Below are 22,279 nucleotides of genomic sequence, written 5' to 3' on the forward strand. Positions count from 1 at the left end.
TGCAACTCACTAGTGAATATACTCTATAGACCGATGAAAAAATTATACACTATTGAAATAATAATGGATAAAAGTAGAAGACTAACCTACTAAACTTACCTGGAGAGTCAGTGATGCTCCTCCCTTCGCCCTGATACACTGTGTAGGAGGCAGATTCTATGAAATGTGGAGTAACTTCAGGATTTGGAAAAGTAAGATTGCTCTTTATGGCAGGATAACTAAATAATGATGCACCAACAGGTGTTGCTGTTGATCTCAGTGAGGATGTAGAGTACTCAAACAATTGGTTATCTATATGTGGTGATTCAGATTTTCCAAGTTCATTGTTGGCAGTTAGAAGCTTCTGCAGACTTCTCTTTATCTTAGCTTTACGATTTTCCCAAAATCGTTTCAACTGTATTTGGCTTCGCTGTGAAATAAACATACAAGAACTGCATAAGACTTAAAAAACTCGTTGAAGGAATAAGTATTTATTTTATGAGAGACTTTTTACCAGGAATAAAATTGGTAACACACACATGATAATCCACACCAGTCCTGCTTCACCTATTTATCTTTTACATTACGAGGTTAGTGTATTATTTTTTTACAACAGAACATTACCAAAATAACAAAGTAAGTCAAAATCAAATAACTAAACACGCAAGATAGAATACAAAAGGAAACGAAAGATATAAGCAGCCATAAAATCCTTAGAAAGAGTGATGGAAACAGTGGCAAAGCCATAGGGAAGTGGATGGGAATGTAAATAATAGGTATATGGGTACAGGAAAGCGTGGTAAAGTAGGTAATGGGGAAAACCAAAAGCAGAGAAAACTGGCAGAGGACTATAATGAGCGCGGAATTAGCCAAGCAGTCTAAGGCGCTGCAGTCATGGACTGTGTGGGTGGTCCCAGCGGAGGTTCGAGTCCTCCCTCGGGCATGGGTGTGTGTGTTTGTCCTTAGGATAATTTAGGTTAAGTAGTGTGTAAGCTTAGGGGCTGATGACCTTAGCAGTTAAGTCCCATAAGATTTCACACAAATTTTTTTGACTAGAATGAGACAACATGCTAAAATGCGAGGCAAGGTGAGGGAACTCAGATGGGTGCAAGGGATGGCCATATTAATTTTGCACTATATTCACATTTTAAACATGTTTGCTGGTCCACAGTCAACTCTCTAAGATCTGAAATATCACTTGATGTCAACTCTTACATCCAAAAGGATTATCCAACTTCTTCATGATTGAATCTACCCATTTTTTATCTGCATTTTCTGCAGGCGTACTACAACTGGGGATTGTGAATGTAGAATATCTGCAGTTGTGCACCTTGCGATCTGATGCTGCACGTAGTCCATTGAAGGATACCTACAGGATGACTACAGGTTTAGCAGTAATTACCTTGACAGCTTTGGAACATCTGGTTAAGCATTGGGCTACAGAATTAACATGCAGGTGCATCCTGCTCCATTATTTCTTCAGTGGCAGGGTTTTCTTCCTTAGGTCAATCAGCCATCTTTATGATACAGAATCAATTTGGGATTCACACTGGTAAAGAGGATGTCGGCAGGGAAATGTTTTGGCAAAGGGTTCCCATTGAGAAGGATTTCAAAAGTTGGGGAAGGGAAGGAATGATAGTCTGCTTAGTTCCTTTATGCTTGTCGAACGAGGATACAGAATTTTGCCAGTCAGTGATAAGTGAGGTTGTCAGAGTCAGCTGCAAGTTTTGTTAGTATCTTACTTTCATTCCATTTCTGTTAATTGGACCAAGGTTAAATGGGTCTGTTTGTTGTACTCATTGCACTTTGATCCATTATGATTGTCACTATCTCAGAAGACAATCCTTCCTCCTTATGCTCCCAACACAGGGGTACTAAACTGCCTTAGGTGATCATTTACATATCTCAGGACACACTTACCAAATTTTGGGATTCACTGACAATTGGGAAGGTAGCAACCCAGGCAATAACCCCTTCCTAGAGGCTGGCCTTTACCAAGAGGTGCATGGGAGCCCTATCTGTCGACACACATGCTGACAACTGTGCGTTACAAAGTCAGCCGTCATAGGTCAAAATGTATGAGCCAGGATTCGGGAATACAAAGGCAGAAAGAGATGAAAAGAAAAGCCACAAATGTCAAGGCAAAGGAAAAATGTAAGAAGTTAGTAAAAAAGAAAAGAGAAACAGCCTATACATAAAAGGGGTTTGTTACAGTGTCAAAAGTGTGTGAGCAGGGCCTAGTCACACAGATGACCAACGATAGGGGCTGGACACGGGGAAGGGGAAGCAATTTCACAACTGGCTGGGGAACCAGTTCACTCACCACATGTGGCTTCCTAGGAGGGGAGGAGGGAGCAGCAAGAATAGTAGAACAATGGACTTCAAGTGTGGAAAAAAATTGGAGTGCTAAAATGCCTGGAATATTTGAGAATAATTGTTGACAAATTGTGCCTCAGATTATGTCCGAGCAGTAGAAAATATGCCAATTGGAAGCAACTGTACCTTGAAAAAACAGACCCAATTGACATACGGTCTATTTCCAAGTGCACTGTGGTCATGAACCCAAAATCTAAAACAAAAAAGCTTTGTTTGAGGGTATATTGTACATTCATAGTTTGTTCTAAAGGGTCACACTTACAAAGACTGTAACTGTGTATCGAAAACAAACTAGCTCTGGATTTTCCAACAAGATAATGCTTCTGCTCACAAAGGTACCTCAGTGTGGCAGTTTTTAGTCAGAAATGGCATGACACCCTTGCCATACACCCCTCTCATCTAACATCACAGGATTTATTCTTGGTTCTGCACATAAAGAAAAGTATGAAAGAACACAGATTTGAAGAAGAATTGGTCAAGACAGGAGCTGTCAGTCATCAATGGAGATGGGTATAAAAATGTTTACAACAGTGGATCCACCAAGCGGCCAAATAAATTATCCACCAAGCGGCAAAATAAATTATGCACTATCTGAAAAATGCTCCAGTCACAGCACAAAAAAATATATATACGCTCCTCTTTAAAAAGATTCTTACAGAAAAGTGGGGAACCTGCTGTCTCAATCATCATTCCACTTCCAGACCAAAAATTCTGGCATGCAAACATACTCATGTTATTTTAACAAACAAAAATTTTTCTCACTGCCACTGTCAATATATGTCTTTCCTACCGTCTTCTTTTTCTCCTATTGGCATTTTCTCATGTCTGTCTCTCCCATTTTCACTACCTCCATCTCTGTCACTTTCACTGTCTTGTCTCTCTGCCCCATTACCACTGTCTATGTCCCATTACTAATGCCTCTTTCTTTCTTGCTTACAATCTGCCATCTTTCTACCTTTCTCTTCAACCACCATTGTCTCCTATCCACACATGTCCTTGTCCTAGAGTGTGGGGGGATGGGGGAAAGTGGCAAATTTTTTCGTGTTATATACCAAGTTCCCTGATCCGGAGAGGGGTGGGGTGGCGGGGGGGAGGGGGGGGGGGGCTGAGATATGGCAAGGGGGTGGCAGCTACGGCGATGGTGGTGTCCAGATCCCACCTCCCCCCCAAGTCTATGTACGATCTCCACTCACCCCTCTTTTTGATTTCCACTATCTCTGCTCTCCTTTGCTCCCACCATCTCTCTCTCTCTCTCTCTCTCTCTTTCTCTCTCTTCCTGCCACTGCCTCTTCTCTCTCACTGGTTCTGTCTCCTCTTTCTTCCACTGCACTGTCTGTCTGCTAATCTTTCTCAGCACAAGGCAGAATGAGGACTGAGGCCGCTGGTTCCTCACTTTTCTGTCAGATTCTTTTAAAGAACACCATATGCGCCATTTTTGTACTCCGAGAGGAGCATTTTTCATTTTGTTTTCTTCCTTTTCCTGGTACAGCAAGATGTACTGTTTAAATAAAACGAATCCTGTAGGCCAATGGAGTTTTGACATTTTATTTATATACTTCAACACATTTACATACTTTGAAATATAAAAACAACAAATAGGTACACATAATGAAAAGTTAACACAAAATTGCCTCCCTTCCAATGCAAGTTCACTTAATATAAAAACGCACAACATATTTAGGCTATAACTACAGTACACCAAAAAATGTGGTGTTTAATAATTTCCAGGTCAATTTTTTATTTATTTCTTATTTACACGTCAAGTTCCGTAAGACCAAATTGAGGAGCAAATCTCCAAGGTCATGGAACATGTCAGTACATGAAATTACAACATACAAGTAATAAGAGATAAAAATAAATGTTCATGAACCCAAAAAAAGTCAGTCCATAAGTTTAAGTGAACGCAATCAACAACACAATAAGAATCAGCTCGATTCTTAAAGGAACTCCTCGACACAATAGAATGAGTGACCCACGAGGAAACTCTTCACTTTCGATCGGAAAAAGCATGGATTACTGCTAAGATTTTTGAATTCGAGTGGTAGCTTATTGAAAATGGATGCAGCAGTATACTGCACACCTTTTTGCACAAGAGTTAAGGAAGTCCGATCCAAATGCAGGTTTTATTTCTGCCGAGTATTAACCAGTGAAAGCTGCTTATTCTTGGGAATAAGTTAATATTGTTAACAAGAAATGACAATAAGGAATATATATATTGAGAGGCCAATGTCAAAATACCCAGACTCGTGAACACAGGTCGACAAGAGGTTCATGAACTTACACCACTTATTGCCCGAAGTGCCCATTTCTGAGCCAAAAATATCCTTTTAGAATGGGAAGAGTTACCCCAAAATATAATACCATACGACATAAGTGAATGAAAATAAGCAAAGTAGACTAATTTCCGTGTTAAATGATCACTCACTTCTGACACCTGAATGTGGTCTTTCCATGACAGCTTACTATCTATCTGAACACTTAGAAATTTGAACTGTTCAGTTTCACTAATCATATGCCCGTGCTGTGAAATTAAAAGTCAGGTTTTGTTGAATTGTGTGTTTGAAACTGTAAAAACTGAGTCTTACTGTGATTTAACGTTACTTTATTTTCTACAAGCCGTGAACTTAGGTCATGTACTGCACTATTTGAAACTGAGCCAGTGTTGCACACAACATTCTTTACTACAAGCTAGTGTCATCAGCAAACCGAAATATTTTAGAGTTACTCGTAATACTAGAGGGCATATCACTGATCCCTGACCCCCCCCCCAGTAATGACCTTTCATTGCCTGTTGCTTAAGAGGTGAACCAATTGTGAGCTACTCCCTGTATTACGTAATGGGACAACTTCTGAAGCAATATTTTGTGATCAACACAACCAAATGCCTTAGTTAAATCAAAATATATGCCAAGTGTTCGAAACCTTTTGTTTAGCCCATCCAGTACCTCACAGAGAAAAGATAATAAAGCATTTTCAGTTGTTAAACGACTTCTAAAGCCGAACTGTACATTTGATAGCAAATCGTGTGATATAAAATGATCAATTGTCCTTACATATGCAGCCTTTTCAATAACTTTTGCAAACACTGATGGCATAGAAATAGGTCTAAAATTATATACATTATCCCTTTCTCCCTTTTTATAAAGCGGCTTTACTACTGCGTACTTTAATCGCTCAGGAAACTGACCATTCCTAAAGGAAAAATTACAAATTGGCTAAATACAGGGCTAACATGTGCAGCACAGTATTTTAATATTCTGCTAGACACTCCATCATAACCATGAGATTCCTTAGTCTTCAGCGATTTAATTGTTGACTCAACCTCCCTCTTGTCTGTATCACTGAGGAGTATTTCAGACATCAATCTCAGAAAGGCACTTGCCAAGAAAGTTATACGATTTCCTTTAGAAACTAAAATTTTATTTAACTTACCAGTAATGCTCAGAAAATGATTGTTAAATACTGTGCATATATCTGATTTATCAGCAACAGAAATATTTTTACTGCAAACTGACTTTATATTATCGACCTTGTGCTGCTGACCAGACAATTCCGTCACAACTGACCACATGGTTTTAATTTTATCCTGTGAATTAGCTATTCTATTTGTATACCACATACTCTTTGCCTTCCTAATAACATTTTTAAGCACCTTAAAATACTGTTTGTAATGAGCTACTGTAGCTTGATTGTGACTACTTCTAAGATTATGATATAATTCTCACTTTGTTCTACAATATATGCTTATCCCACTAGTCAGCCACCCGGGCTGCCTATTACTGCTAGTACCCCGTTTAGAACGTTATAATGGAAAGCAACTCTCAAAGAGGATGAGAAATTTGTTAAGGAAAGCAATATATTTATCATCTATGTTATCAGCACTATAAACATCCTGCAACTCTTGTTCCTTGACACAGTTTAAAAAACTCTCTATTGCTGTTGGATTAACTTTCCTACATGTTTGTAATTAAATATGACATTGGTTTGAGTACAAAAGCCTTTTAGTGTTAAAATTTGTGCATCATGGTCTGAAAGGCCATTCACACTTTTACTAACAGAATGCCCATCTAGTAAGAATGAATAAAAATATTGCCTATGGCTGTGCTACTGTTCCCCTGCTCCCTAGTTGGAAAAAACACAGTCTGCCTCATACCATATGAATTCAGGAGATCTACCAACATCCTTTTTCTTGCACCATCATATACAAAATTTATATTGAAGTCACCACATATAACTAGTTTCTGGTACTTCCTACAAAGTGACTCAAGAACCCTCCCTAGCTTGAGCAGAAATGCTCTGAAGACGGAGTTAGGGGACCTATAAACAACAATTAGAAATTTAGTTTCACTAAATTCAACTGCTCCTGCACAACATTCAAATATCTGTTCAGTGCAGTGTCACGATATGTCTATGGACTCAAATGGAACACTGTTTTTTTACGTACATAGCCACTCCCCCACACGACAAGGAAGTACTTGAGAAACAGACAGCCTGTACAGGAGCAAAGTGCCCATTATATAGAGATGTACATCAAAGTTTCAGTGGTGAAAAAATGGTGACTATAACATACTTTGGTCACCTCAGAATCCTTGTGATGACCCGACAACCCTTGCCATGAGATCATTGTATCTGTTAAAACATTTGCACCTCGGACCAGATGTTAGGTTCATATTTGACAGTAACTTTAAACCTCTGAATCTCGGTAATGGATAATGATATTGGAAAAAGTTTTGAAGTTTCCTGAGATCAGCATCTAGAGAACATTTGGAAAAACTTCAATGACATGCCGTGAATAGAAATTGCTGAAGTGGCCTTCCCCACAATTGATACTTTTGGTAACCAAAAATCATGGATTTTTAGCAGTTTTCTCAGGAAAGCTGCCTAAGGTCCACACTAGATCACATCTAATGCAAAAGAACCAACCGATTTGTTCTATTTGCCTAGGCTAAAGGAAGTCTGTGAAGTTTAAATTTTGACCCTGTATTGTAGGATAGCTACAGTATGCACGTTCTTCCAACTGGTATACAAATGGTTGCTAGGCCATGGGCTATCTATAACACTTGACCCCTTTCTCTGTTATCAATAGACCCCAAGATATGATGTCCTGTAAAATCACATTTTCAGCTACAGTTTTATGAAATATATTGGTGCTGTTCCCACTCATGCATGGACCGATAATGAAGAGTAAATACACAGCTTTTTAAAAAAGTCTACTGATACCAATCTGACAACATACAAGGACAATCTACTGAACATATTTTGGTTTTGGCATCGTAATTTTTATGGACTTTCTGAATCGTGTTTGTTGCTACACAAGTGGCAACAAGTAAGCTTTGATTTTCACACATGTTGTCATTGTTGAAGTGACAATGTTGACAGCTGTGAACTTGAAGGCTGTCCTTCGGAATTTCCTTTGGCAGCAGTAGGGGTACATGACCACATTGGAGAGAGTACTGACGGCCTACCCCCCAAACTTCCCCATCTACGATGAGTTTTCCAAGGACATGGAATTGTATGACCTTTAGATTCCTCCATTAAAGTTCTTTTTCTGTCATGGATCTCTTCCTAATTGTACCACTTGTTAATTTGTTGGAGTAATTAGCACCCTTTCAGGATCAGGCATCTCTCTCATTCGATGACATGCATAATTTACTGACTTCATATCATCACAAATATACCCATGTGGTTTCCACAGGAGTAGAGCTCTATCAGTTCAGGAAGCAGCCCCACGAATCACATCATTCTTGGATGACAGAACTGCAGGGTTTAAGTCACAAGTTCCTTTCGTTGCTACACAATATAAAGAATCTTACACAGAGTCCATAGTGCAGGATACTATCATTTGGTCCATCTCCGATAAGGAAGTCTACCAAAATGCATTTGCAATTCTTTAGAAGTAGTACTCAAAACAGTGAAAGCATCTGAAGTTTTTCACGCCGCTGTACACCAATTACGTTCTTGTGTTAACACAACGGCAGTCAACTCACATCAGACAGCAACAAGCATACCCATTCTAGTACACCTTCAGAAGCAAAGATTGCACCAGAGCAGCATTCTCAAATGCAGTTGAAAACATTCTGCAACCCCCACCCTGCTTCTTTTGTTCAACACAACTGGCTTGCTTGTCCGCAATGTTTGTTATTGAGCTGTATATGTCATACGAAAGGTCACATTTTAACTGTGTGCAACACTCATGTTTGTTTGTGCAGGGCGCACTGTCTTGTCAGTTACAACAGTCAGCAGATTTCTATTTTTGGACAGTTTACTGCAGTAACAATGTATAAGGTGGTGGTTTGGCCAGTTACATTTCTGATAGTGGACAGTGCATGTGCAGAAAATTTATTTGTTTGCTTTTGGACCTACAGTCTCAGATTCTGTTGATTTAGTGTTGGATCTTGTACATTATCAAGAGTTGGAGAGCAAAGAATATTCTGTCCTTTTTTCACCAACACTCATCAAGGCTGTTGATTATGTAGTGCACATCACTCTCAAATACATCCCATTTTTTCCATGCTAGCAAGTTCACTTTGCACTTCACACTCAAGTGAAGGAAGAATTGAACAGATTAACAACTTTAGGTATCATGGAACCCATTTTGTCCTGTCAATGGGCTACACAATTAGTCAATATCAAGGAGCCGACAGGCAAACTCTGTCCTTGTGGTGGCTTTAAAGTGACAATCTGCAGTTGATACATACACCATTCGTTGCCCATAAGAACTTATGACAATACTGATGAATGGACAATGTTTACAAGACTCGATTTGTCAGAAGCACATTTATAGCTGCCGCTCAAATAATAACGTCAGCTGCTTCTTGTTAATATGTGATTGCTTTTGCCACTGCATGAATGCCTACCACTTTTCAACATTACTTCGAACAGCTTACTCAATGGATTCCTTGTTGTATCAATTACCTCAACAACATTGCTGCAATGTTGCTGTATGAATATATGAAGATGGTATCTGATCTTTTGGACATGTCCGAAAGAACAGATACTATCTTCATACAGATAAGGCTTACCGGCCAATGATCCAGATGCACCCACACTGCCCGAACTCTTACAGGAATCGGTCGATTGACTGCCGTGAGTAATGAGTATAGTGGGCAGGGGCGCTACAAATGTAGTGTGTGGACAGTAAGTTGGAAATGTGGGTCTCACGGGGAGCATGCCAGAGATCAGTCCCTGCAGTCGCAGTATCCTCTGTGTCCTCAATGGCTCAGTCAGATACATCATCTGCCATGAGCAGGAGATTCCGGGTTCGAGTCCCGGTTGGGGCACACATTTTCAACTGTCCTCGTTGATATTTATCAATGCCTGTAAGCACCTAAAGGTTTGGATTTCATTGTAATTTACTTGCCGTTACTGGTCCCACTACTGACAACCATCTCCATTGTCAATATAACACTGCCAGGGAGAGGCATGATGACCTGCACATTTAGAGCAAGCAGTGATTAAATGTTCAGTCTCACGATCAAAACAGGACCAGTAGACATGGCACTGAGCCGACGTCTTCATGCACGAAACACCCCAATGATCCTGATGTAGAAGGCAAAGAACTTCGCATCAGAGGGCTGCCAAAATGACCACCCGTGGAACAGGGTTTTCTATGTGCAACAAGAGAACACCATCGACAAATGCGAATCTTACGTTGTAGCAAAAAATTATTGCAGACAGGATCCAATGCATGAGCCTGAGGTCACTTAGGTCATCTTTGTTGAGCATAGTATTGCACTTGACAAAGAACAGGGTCGGAGATGACAGCTTGAGCATTGCGAGAACTGGTAATAGGGAATCTATTCACTGTCCAGCGAGATTCCTCGTCAAGATACAAACAAAGTACTTCATCATGATCAAAACCACGATCAGGTCCCACTGGCAAACACAGAAGAGCATTTGCTTTTGAATGCTCAGCCATAGTGTGGAAATGAATCTCATGAACCGGGTCCATCGACAAGTATGCCGTGGGTCTGGAAAGAGGGACAAATGGCTTGTGATCGGTCACCAAATCAAACTTAACGTGTACAGAAACACATGAAACTTCTTGATAACATACATAATATCAAGAGCCTCCTTCACTATTTGAGAGCAATTCTTCTGTGTGGGCTGTTCTGAACCATCAGCATGATGTTGAGACAATGCAGTCCTCACGCCACATTGTAATGTGTCCATTGCAACTACAAGCTGAAGTTCTGCCTAGTAAGTGGCCAAGCACAGTGTGAAACGCAAGCTACTTTTCACAGTCTCAAATACGTGGTTGCAGGCAGGGGTCCACTCAAATGCTGCATCTTCCTTAAGGATATACAGAATGAATTTTTCAATGAGAAAATCAATTTTTGGAAAAATGCATTTTCGAAATATTTAGTATTCATTAAAAATTATGTATAAAATATTGACATGCATAGAAGTATTTTAAATACCTTGCCAGGGATATAATTGAGCACAAGAGATTTAAGTTTTCTAGTGGCTACACTGCAAGACTGTTGATAATTGATATTGCACGATTTGTATTGTTTACTTTGTAATTAAATCCATGTGCTTGTTTTGAAGAAGTCCTATTTGGGGAGGTCATCGATTTTTCTTCCCTTCAACTTGCCAAGAGCCAGACTGAAGGTATTTAAAAAGCATGTACATTGGTACAAGAAAGTAAAGGGTACTCAGAATTCATCTGATTCGCCATCTTCATCAGTATCTGTCGTCCCAGTAGCATCTAACCTCTATACTGGTAGTAATACACTGAGCGATGCTGCTGCCACTACACCTGAAAGGGTATGCAGATCGCATCCATTTCCAAATGCTTAAAAATCTGTCAGTGGATTACCAGCACCACCTCCTTGACGTCTTCAACCGCATCTGGAGTGACGGCGAATTCCCGTCAAAATGACGGGAAAGTACCATCGTTACAGTGTTAAAGCCTGGTAAGAACCCACTAGATGTTTTAACTATCACCCTATCAGCCTCACCAGTGTTCTGTACAAGTTGCTCGAACATATGGTGAGCCAGCAGTTGTGTTGGTTCCTTGAGTCTCGAGGGCTACTGGCCCTATCCTGGGGTGGTTTTCGCCAAGGGCTCCCCCACCATCGACATCTTGGTTCACCTGGAGTCTGCCATTCGATTGGCCTTTTCCTGGTGAAAACACCTGATTACCGTCTTTTTTGACCTGACGAAGGCCTACGATACCACTCAGTGACAACACATCCTTCCTACCCTGCATGAGTGGGGTCTCCAGGGCCCACTCCTGATTTTTTATACAGAACTTCTTGTCGCTCCGCACTATTATAGTTCGCGTTGGTGCTTCCTACTATGTGTCCCATATACAAGAGAATGGGGTCCTGCAAGGTTCTGTCCTGTGTGTCCCAATCTTTTTAATTGCTGTCAATGGTCACGCATTAGCATTAGGGTCCTCAATCTTTCCCCCACAATATGCTGACAATTTTTGTTTTTGCTTTTATTTCTCTTCTATTGTTGTGGCTGAATACCGGCTGCAGGGAGCTATGTGGAAGGCGCAGTTGGGGGCGCTTACTCATGGCTTTCAGTTTTTGGCTGCCAAGACTTGCATCGCCCACTTCTGTCACCATCGTGCTGTCCACCCCCATCCAGAACTTTACCTCGAATACCAATTACTTGATTTAGTGGAGTCTTACCGCTTTTTGGGACTGGTCTTTGATGCCCTCTTAATTTAGCTGCCCCATCTTCGTCAGCTAAAGGACAAGTTCTGGCAGCATTTTAATATTTTTTATACCTGAGACACGTGGACTGGGGTGCCGATCGTCCTACACTGCTGCAACTGTACAAAGCCCTCGTACAGATCCATATTGACTATGGGAGCCTGGTGTATGGTTCAGCATCACCATCCGCACTGCATCGGCTGGACCCTAGCCACCATTGTGGAGTTTGACCTGCGACGGGAGCTTTCTGAACGAGCCCAGTGAACAGCTTTCTCGTAAAGCTGGTGTTCCTCCATTGCAGCTCTGGTGGCAATTACTGCTTGCCAATTATACCGCCCACATTCACAGTTTGCCTTGTCGTCCAAATTAACGTCTCACAGCTGTCCGTCTCCTGCAATGACGGCTCAAAACTGGGAATCCGCTTGCCGTTTGTGACCAGCCGCTTCTTACTGAAATCAATGCTTCCCCTCTGCCACCTTTCCTGTGCGTACACTTCCGTACACCTCCATGATCAATACCTTGGCCCTGGCCTTAGCTGTACTTATCGTAAGACCCAAAAGGCTCAGTTCCACCTGAGGCCCTCCGCTGGTGATTTTGTTCTCTTCTCGGCAAATTCCAGTGCTCAGAAACAGTGTACACTGAAGGATTAATGATCGATGGTCTTTTTGACTTCGTTTAAGTTCACGTTGGGCATACTGAAGAACGCTTCTTGCCAGATGGCTGCAGGATTTTTCACTGCATAGTTGGTCACCATCTATGCGCTCTTGGGCATATCTCCTTCTGCACCGGTGAGTGAGTCCTTTGTCATCTGTAGTTGTAGTTACTCCTTAAGCAGCCTACAAGCTCTCGACCAGTGCTTCCCCCGCCATCCTTCGGTAATGACTATCCAGGAGCCTGTTCGTGTCCTCGGCAATAGTGGACATTCAGTGACCTTCATACGGACCCCAGGCTGTGTCGGGATACTGGGCAATGAACTTGCTGACAGCCTGGTCAAACAGGCTACCAGTCAACCAACTCTGGTGATTGACCTGCCAGAGACTGATTTACAATCATTCTTCCACTGCAAAGTTTTTGCAATCTGGGAAGCTGAATGATGGGCTCAGTACACAAAAACTCTGTGTTTTCAAGGAGACAATGAATGTTTGGCAGTCATCCATGCAAGCCACTCGTAGGGACTCCTTTTCTGGCTCCACATCAGCCATAAGTGGCTAACACATGGTCGCCTCGTCCTTTGTGAGCTGTTGTTCAAATAATTATAACAGGAACTTGTCCATAGCTTTTGATGGGAGCTGGCAGAAGAAAGGCCACACATCTCTGAATGGTGTTGTAACAGCTACAAGTGTGGAGACTGGCAAGGTAGTTGATGTAGCAATACTTTACAGGCATTGCAGGTGCAAGGATGAAATGAAAAGTTATATGAAGAAGAGAGCACAGAAAATTATTATGGTTCAAGTGATGGCACGGAAGTTGCTGAAGTAGGGAGTATTTATCAATGTTCAGTTAATGGTACAATATTAGACACACAAATTATGGAGATGGTGTCTCAAAGCCATTCAAAGAAGTTGAGGAACTGAGGGCCAATGGGAACATTTGCAAACTAGTGTGTGTTGGCAATGTTCAGAACAGGGTGGGATCAAGGCTTCACCAGCCCCGGTTAGCACTAAAGGCAAGAAATTGAGGAATGGAAAAAACTTTATGTTGGGAAAACAGACTGACAGATGCTGCTGTAGACCATATTCAGAAGTGCTATGATCTAGCAGTTAGACAGAATACAGCAGATGCAGAATTATTGAGAAGAGCAGTCTGAACTCGGGTTTTTCACACACCTTCAAATAATGTGAATCCCCAACATAAGTTATGTCTAAAAGGAGATGATAGTTGGTGTAAGTACAATAGAGGCAAGGTAACTAAACAACAATACACACTATAACCATTTGCCACCTGCCATAATGGGTGAAATAAAACCAATATTCCGATACATAACAGATATTAGTCTACTAAAGAAATGTTCTTACGACTGGACCCAAGATCCACACGAATGTGTGAACCACGTAATTTGGAATAGACTACCTGAAACTGTGTATGTGGATATAAACATTCTTTGCTTTGGCATTTATGATCCTGTTTCCTCATTCAGTTATGGCAATCTAACAAAGTGCAAAACTTTGTAGAAGAAGGGCCCTGTGTATTTATGAACTGCAGCAGCTATGCTTTGTTTAGGCAAGGAATGGCTCAGGTCTTCAGATAAAGCAGTAAAACTCTCCAGAATGAAATTTGCCTTTCACAGGCAACTGCTCTACCTACTGAGCTACCCAAGCAGGACTTACAACCTGTCCTCACACCTTTACTTCTGCAAGCAAGACTGGCAACCTGTCCTCACAGCTTTACTTCTGCCAGTGCCTCATCTCCTGCCTGACAAAATGCTGGAAGTAGAGTTGTGATGATGGGTCATGAGTATGATTGGGTAGCTCAGTCGATGTAGCATCTTGCCCGTGAAAGCCAAATGTGCAGAGTTTGAGTCTCCGTCTGACACAGTTTTAATCTGCCAGGAAGTTTCAGTAAAAATGTATTAAAAGATGGTTAGACAGCATAGGAGAGCCATCAAGACAAAGCTGTTGGACAGTTATGATGGTACTAGCTATGGAGCAGGCACGCACTGAAGTAAAATCTTTGAAGTCATTTCCTGTAGCTTTATCTTTCTTTTGTGTAAGGTACATTTTCTCAAGAGTTCATTTATAGAGGAAAGATGAAATTTCGAGCAATCGTTCCTTAAGGCCTTTTAATATATCTGAATTTAAATATTTGTTAAAATGTATAACTTTTTAACATCCTGAAAAAATAAAATATCGCAAAAACTGAACTTCCTTCTTCAAAAATGGTTAATTAAGTAAAAAAGCAGAACATACGTCTGTGTTCCGCGAAAAAATTAAAGTTCTAGTCCTAGTAACTCGTGAGGAAATGTTCTTAATTTTTGACTCTCAGTTTAAGGTTGTAAGTACAGAGCATCCATCTGCCCTTAAGCAGCTGATTTAGAGGATAGGAAACAAACTTGTGGTGATACGCAACTTTGCCTAAGAATGCTTGGAGCTCTTTCACATTCACACGATGTGAAAGATCCACAATATATGACTGTCGGCTGGCTGAATCCCGCACCAAGAAATGAACTGTCCCATGTATTCTATAGAGGATTGGAAGAAATGTGACTTTTCCAAATTGCACTTAATAACCATGTCACACTAGGTCTGAAAAAGAAAATGAAGGCATACTGCATGCCTGGTAATCTGACAGTCTAGGCTTGTGCATTTGGTCTTCCACAAATGTGGGATCCTTGCAATCATCTACAATGAGCACAGTCGGTGTGTCTTCACACTGCAGACAAAAGACTGGCTGGTGACGTGCCATGCAGTCAACTATTAATAAGTGGAGAACCAGCCTTGGCCTCTTCTCCCACATTTGAGATCATCTACTCTTTCCACTCCTGGCTCTCATTTCTGACCTCCATTCTTGGTGGCAAATGAGCTGAGTCTGCTGCCATATGATAATACGCCTTTCTCACCCTCCTCCATTCTCATTTACAACCCTCTGCCAGTTCATAAGCGCCCATGCTAGGTCAGCCACACGCAGCACCCAGAGGTGCAGACAAACAGCAAGTGTTGCTTTCACTGGAGCCATCTCCTGCCCCAAATTCAAGGTCACCTCCATGGATTCAGTACCAGCCTCCCACCCACGAGGATTTGCTCATGACAAACCCATCACTGCCCAGGTCTCTTTAGGCCTTATTCCCAAGGGTACGGAGTTCTTTGCAGCATGGTGGACATCCATTGATGGTGCCACAGAAGGCATGGAGATCCTCTTCCTGAGCACTAAATGCCATCCCACACTATGGAGGGAAGGATGCTGGAATGGCACTGGTTTACAGGTATCCCGACAGAGGAGACTGTGGTAACCTCATCAATCACACTGGCACCTTGCTGTATCACAACCTATGCCATCTGAATCCTTGATCAGAGAACCATATCTTGTCGATGGGAGTCATCCTTGTGTGCCACTGGGTGTGCAACTACCAAGTGGCCCGCCAGATACAATTTGCGTCAGTTGTTCTTATAGCACAGACAACAGCACATGAGACTGCTCAGCCTTTGACTCAAGTTTGATTCTTACTACCATCCCATGTAAATTTTTATATCACTCTCTTGTCCAGTTTTAGAAAACCAAACAAACATGTCTGGTGGCACCGTCTCTGGTGGGCCACTTGAATTTGCATGCACAATGGCCCAATTGGCTAACTTCAACACTAATTAATCTGGAGTGGCACAATGTATCTATTTCTTTTACCGAACAATTATTTCTCATCACAACCTACTCTGCAATACCCTTACAAGCTTCTCCGATTGTTTCTCACCAGTTCTCTCTCTCTTTTTTTGGGGGGGGGGGGGGGAGGGGGGGGTTTAAGGGCACTCAACTACTGAGGTCATTAGCGCCCAGTCACAATTGTTAGAGCATATAGAATCTAGTAAAACTCAAGGGGGGGGGGGGGGGGGGACACCAGAAAGTTCTTACAAAGATGCAGATAAAATAAGTGAAAGAGTTAGATGTCTTTGGACAATCCAGTCAAAGTAATGAAACGAAGAACACGAGCAGCTGCTCGAGCGTCATCCGCGAAAATATCCTGTAAAGTAGATGGCAGAGACAGGACAACACGAGATTGACTAAAACGGGGACACGACAATAAAACATGGTGCACTGTTAATGCATGACCACAAGGGCACTGCGGGGCTGGGTCATCGGAGAGCAGGTAGCGGTGGCTAAACCGGCAATGCCCAATCCACAACCTGGTCAGAAGGACCTCTTCTCGCCGAGATGGTCGGGAGGAGGTTGTCCAAGCAGTTGGGAACAGTTTTACTGCCCGGAGCTTGTTTCCTTGAAGTGAGGACCAAGTATCCCACCACAAGGACACAAGCCTCTTACAAACAACCACACTAACGTCAGATGACGGGACACAATGGGAGGCTGGCCGAGGCAGGAGGACTGCAGCCTTGGCTGCAGCATCAGCAGCCTCATTCCCAGGCACTCCTACATGGCCGGGAACCCACAGAAAGCTGACAGGAGAGCCACCCTCAGCGAAAGAATGGAGGGACTGCTGGATCCGTTGTACCAAGGGATGGACCGGATATGGAGCTCCAAGGCTCTGAAGAGCACTGAGTGAATCAGAGCAGAGTACATACGATGAATGGCGGTGGCGGCGGGCATACTGAACAGCCTGATGGAGAGCAAAAAGCTCGGCCATAAAGCTGGAACACTGGTCGAGGAGCCGGTATTTAAAGGTGACGGCCCCGACGACAAAGGCACAGCCGACCCCATCATCAGTTTTGGAGCCATCAGTGTAAATAAAGGTGTGACTGGCAAGTCGCGCACGAAGTTCGACAAACCGTGAGCAATACACTGCAGCCGGAGTACCCTCCTTCGGGAGCGAGCTGAGATCGAGATAAACATGAACCGGAGCCTGGAGCCAAGGTGGTGTCTGGCTCTCACCCTCTCTGAAGGTGGTAGGGAGGGCAAAATCCAATTGTCGAAGCAGGCGACGAAAACGGACTCCAGGAGGCAGCAGGGCAGACACATACAACCCATACTGACGGTCGAGAGAATCGGCGAAGAAGGACTGATAAGAGGGGTGGTCGGGCATTAACAACAGCCGGCAGGCATACTGACAAAGCAGTACATCGCGCCGGTAGGTCAATGGTAATTCGGCAGCTTCAGCATAAAGACTCTCGACGGGACTAGTGTAGAATGCTCCAGTCGCAAGACGTAACCCCCAATGGTGGATGGAGTTGAGACGGCGTAAGAGGGATGGCCGAGCAGATGAGTAGATGAGGCTCCCATAATCCAGCTTTGATCGGACTATGGACGGATGCAAGCGAAGCAGGACAGTGCGATCCGCTCCCCAAGATGAACCACTAAGAACTCTGAGGACATTAAGGGAACGTGTACAACGGGCAGCCAAATAAGAGACGTGCGGAGACCAACAAAGTTTCCTGTCCAGTGTGAGCCCTAGAAACTCAGTTGTTTCCACGAATGGGAGAACAACGGGACCGAGATGTAAGGATGGCGGAAGGAACGCATTATATCGCCAAAAGTTGATGCAAACCGTCTTCTCTTCAGAGAACCGGAAGCCATTTGCCACACTCCATGAGTATAGGCTGTCGAGACAACGCTGAAGGCAGTGCTCCAGGAGGCATGTTCTCTGGGCACTGCAGTAGATCGCGAAGTCATTGACAAAAAGAGAGCCTGAGACATTAGGTGGAATGCAATCCATAATTGGATTGATCGCTATGGCAAAAAGGGCTACGCTCAAGACGGAGCCCTGAGGCACTCCGTTCTCCTGGAGGAAGACGTCAGACAATACGGAACCCAAACGTACCCTAAACTTTCAATCTGTTAAAAAGGAATCAATAAAAAGGGGCAGGCGACCGCGTAGACCCCACCTGTGCATAGTGCGGAGGATACCTCCTCTCCAACAGGTATCATAAGCCTTCTCCAAATCGAAGAACACGGCTACCGTTTGGCGCTTTCGCAAAAAGTTGTTCATGATGAATGTCGACAAGGTCACAAGGTGGTCAACAGCGGTGCAACAGCGACGAAAGCCGCATTGAACATTGGTAAGTAGCCGTCGAGATTCAAGAATCCAAACTAACCGAGCGTTAACCATGCGCTCCATCACCTTACAGACACAGCTTGGAATAGAAATGGGGCGGTAACTAGAAGGAAGGTGTCTATCCTTCCCGGGTTTGGGTATAGGAACAATGACGGCGTCACGCCAACGCATGGGGACTTGACCTTCGGTCCAGACGCGATTGTAGGTACGAAGAAGGAAGCTTTTGCCTGCCGGAGAAAGGTGTTTTTTTTTTTTTTTTTTTTTTGGCGCACAACGTCAACGGTCATTAGCGCCCAGACTACTTTAGGAATGCACCGCGAGTCACAAGTTTAAAACAGCAACAAAACGGAGAACACGATGAAAGACATACTGACAGGCATAGGATTAAAAAAGAAAACAGCATAATCAAATGTCCTTTGAGAGGGTTGTCAAATTGATAAAATGAAGAACGCGAGCAGCTGCTCGTGGGTCATCCGCTAAAATGGCTTCTACAGTACATGGCAGGCCCATATCGAGACGTAGGGTGTTAAAATTCGGACACAACGTTAAAATGTGGCGGACCGTCAGCAATTGCCCACATGGGCAGAACGGCGCCGGCGCAGCCGTCAGCAGATGGCGATGGCTGAACCGGCAGTGGCCAATTCGCAACCGGGCCAAAACTACCTCCTCCCGCCGAGAAGGGCGTGAGGAGGACGTCCAAGCCACGGGTAGAGCTTTCAAGGCCCGAAGCTTGTTGTCTGAAAGTGCAGCCCAATCGGCATGCCACAGCGAGACAATGCGCCGACAAATTACCCTGCTACAATCTGACGAAGGGACACCACAAGAAGCTGTCCGAGGCTGGAGGACCGCAGCCTTGGCCGCGGCATCTGCAGCTTCGTTCCCAGGGATACCGACATGGCCAGGAATCCACATAAAGCTAACCGGAGAACCGACGTCCACCAGCTGCTGAAGAGAGCGTTGGATCCGGTGCACGAAAGGGTGAACCGGGTACGGATCACCGAGGCTCTGGATAGCGCTCAGGGAATCGGAGCAGATGACATATGCAGAATGTCGGTGGCGGCAGATGTAAAGGACAGCCTGGTAGAGGGCAAAGAGCTCAGCTGTGAAGACCGAACAATGGCCATGGAGCCGATATTGGAAACTTTGTGCCCCGACAATAAAAGAACACCCGACCCCGTCATTGGTCTTAGAGCCATCTGTATAAATGAAGGTCGTATTAATGAACTTCGAACGAAGTTCGACAAAACGGGAGTGGTAGACTGAATCGGGGGTAACCTCCTTCGGGAGTGAGCAGAGGTCAAGGTGGACGCGAACCTGAGCGTGGAGCCAAGGTGGCGTGTGGCTCTCGCCCACTCGAAAGGTGGCAGGGAGTGAAAAATGAAGGTGTTGAAGGAGGCGACGAAAGCGAACTCCAGGGGGTAGCAGGGCGGAGACATACAACCCGTATTGACTGTCGAGAGAGTCATCAAAAAAGGAACGATAAGATGGGTGGTCAGGCATTGCCAGTAGCCGACAGGCATACCGACAAAGCAGTATATCGCGCCGGTAGGTGAGTGGCAACTCACCAGCGTCAGCATGAAGACTCTCGACGGGACTAGTATAAAACGCTCCGATCGCAAGTCGTAAACCCCGATGTTGTATGGAGTTGAGGCGGCGTAAGATGGATGGCCGTGCAGAGGAGTATACGAAGCTCCCATAATCCAGCTTGGAGCGGACGATCGACCGATATAGGCGAAGTAGGACGGTTCGATCCGCTCCCCACGACATACCACTGAGAACACGGAGGACATTGAGAGAACGGGTACAACGGGCAGCCAAATAAGACACATGTGGAGACCAACTAAGTTTCCTGTCAAATGTAAGACCTAAAAATTTTGTTGTCTCCACGAATGGGAGAGCAACGGGACCAAGTCGTAAAGACGGTGGGAGAAATTCTTTGTAGCGCCAGAAGTTAATACAGACCGTCTTCTCGGCAGAAAAACTGAAGCCATTGGCGACACTCCACGAGTAAAGACGGTCAAGAGAACGCTGAAGACAGCGCTCCAGGAAACACGTACGCTGCGCGCTGCAATAGATGGTAAAATCGTCCACGAAAAGGGAGCCTGATACATCAGCTGGGAGGCAATCCATTATTGGATTGATCGCTATGGCGAAGAGAGCGACGCTCAAAACTGAGCCCTGTGGTACCCCATTCTCCTGGCGAAAGGTGTCTGACAGGACAGAACCCACACGTACCCTGAACTGTCGATCCATTAAAAAGGAACGAATAAAAAGAGGGAGGCGACCGCGAAGACCCCATGTATGCATGGTGCGGAGAATGCCCGCCCTCCAACAGGTGTCGTAAGCTTTCTCCAAATCAAAGAACACAGCCGCGGTCGGGCGCTTCCGCAAGAAGTTATTCATAATGAAGGTCGACAAGGTAACCAGATGGTCAACAGCAGACCGGCGCCTACGAAATCCACATTGTACATTGGTAAGTAGGCGTCGAGACTCGAGCAGCCAAACCAATCGAGAGTTAACCATTCGCTCCATCACTTTACAGACACAGCTGGTAAGCGAGATGGGTCGATAACTGGAGGGCAAGTGCTTGTCCTTCCCCGGCTTAGGAATCGGGACAACAATAGACTCGCGCCAGCATGCGGGAACATGTCCCTCAATCCAGATGCGATTGTAAGTACGAAGAAGAAAACCTTTACCCGCAGGAGAAAGGTTCTTCAGCATCTGAATATGAATAGAATCAGGCCCTGGAGCGGAGGACCGTGATCGGCTAAGTGCGGTTTCGAGTTCCCGCATGGTGAATGGGGCATTATAACTTTCACGATTCGAGGAGCGGAAGTTAGGTGGCCTAGCCTCCTCTGCCTGTTTGCGGGGGAGAAAGGCAGGGTGGTAATGAGCGGAGCTCGAAACCTCTGCGAAAAAGCGGCCGAAGGCATTGGAGACAGCCTCAGGGGCCACAAGGACGTCATTCGCGACCGTCAAGCCAGAAACTGGTGAGTGGACCTTAGTGCCAGATAGCCGGCGCAGGCTACCCCAGACAACAGAAGAAGGAGTAAAACTGTTGAAGGTGCTTGTGAAAGCAGCCCAGCTGGCTTTCTTGCTTTCTTTAATAATACGACGACACTGTGCACGTAATCGTTTATAATTGACACAATTCGCCACTGTAGGGTGGCGTTTAAAGGCGCGTAAAGCACGTCGACGAGCACGTAGAGCGTCTCTACATGCTGCGGTCCACCAGGGGACCGGTACGCGACATGGAGAAGAAGTAGGGTGAGGGATGGAATATTCAGCAGCAGAGAGAATGACTTCCGTGAGGTGTGCGACCTGACTATCGCAGCTTGGGAATGTTTGATCCTGAAAGGTCGCCCTTGAAGAGAAGAGCCCCCAGTCTGCTTTGGAGATGTTCCAACTAGATGAGCACGGAGAGGGGGTATGCTGCAGGAGATGGATAACACACGGGAAGGGGTCGCTCGAATATGTATCAGAAAGAGCATACCACTCGAACCGGCGTGCAAGTTGGGGAGTACATATAGAGAGATCTAAATGGGAATAGGTGTGAGATGTATCCGAAAGAAAAGTAGGGGCGCCAGTATTGAGGCAGACGAGA

At 44.2% G+C, this 22,279-nt stretch overlaps 1 protein-coding gene across 3 annotated transcripts in view; it reads right to left on the minus strand.

Moving 5' to 3' along the window:
• The window catches only part of LOC126252725 (afadin-like), a 96,829-nt gene that overhangs the window by 44,867 nt on the left and 29,683 nt on the right, over window positions 1–22,279 (minus strand). For all 3 annotated transcript variants that reach the window (XM_049953637.1, XM_049953631.1, XM_049953645.1), the window contains exon 2: window positions 100–409. In XM_049953637.1, coding sequence (XP_049809594.1) covers window positions 100–409 — 310 coding nt within the window. The remainder of the gene's footprint in view (window positions 1–99; window positions 410–22,279) is intronic.

Source organism: Schistocerca nitens, chromosome 1, assembly GCF_023898315.1.
Source record: "Schistocerca nitens isolate TAMUIC-IGC-003100 chromosome 1, iqSchNite1.1, whole genome shotgun sequence".
In the NCBI taxonomy this organism is placed as follows: Eukaryota; Metazoa; Arthropoda; class Insecta; order Orthoptera; family Acrididae; genus Schistocerca; species Schistocerca nitens.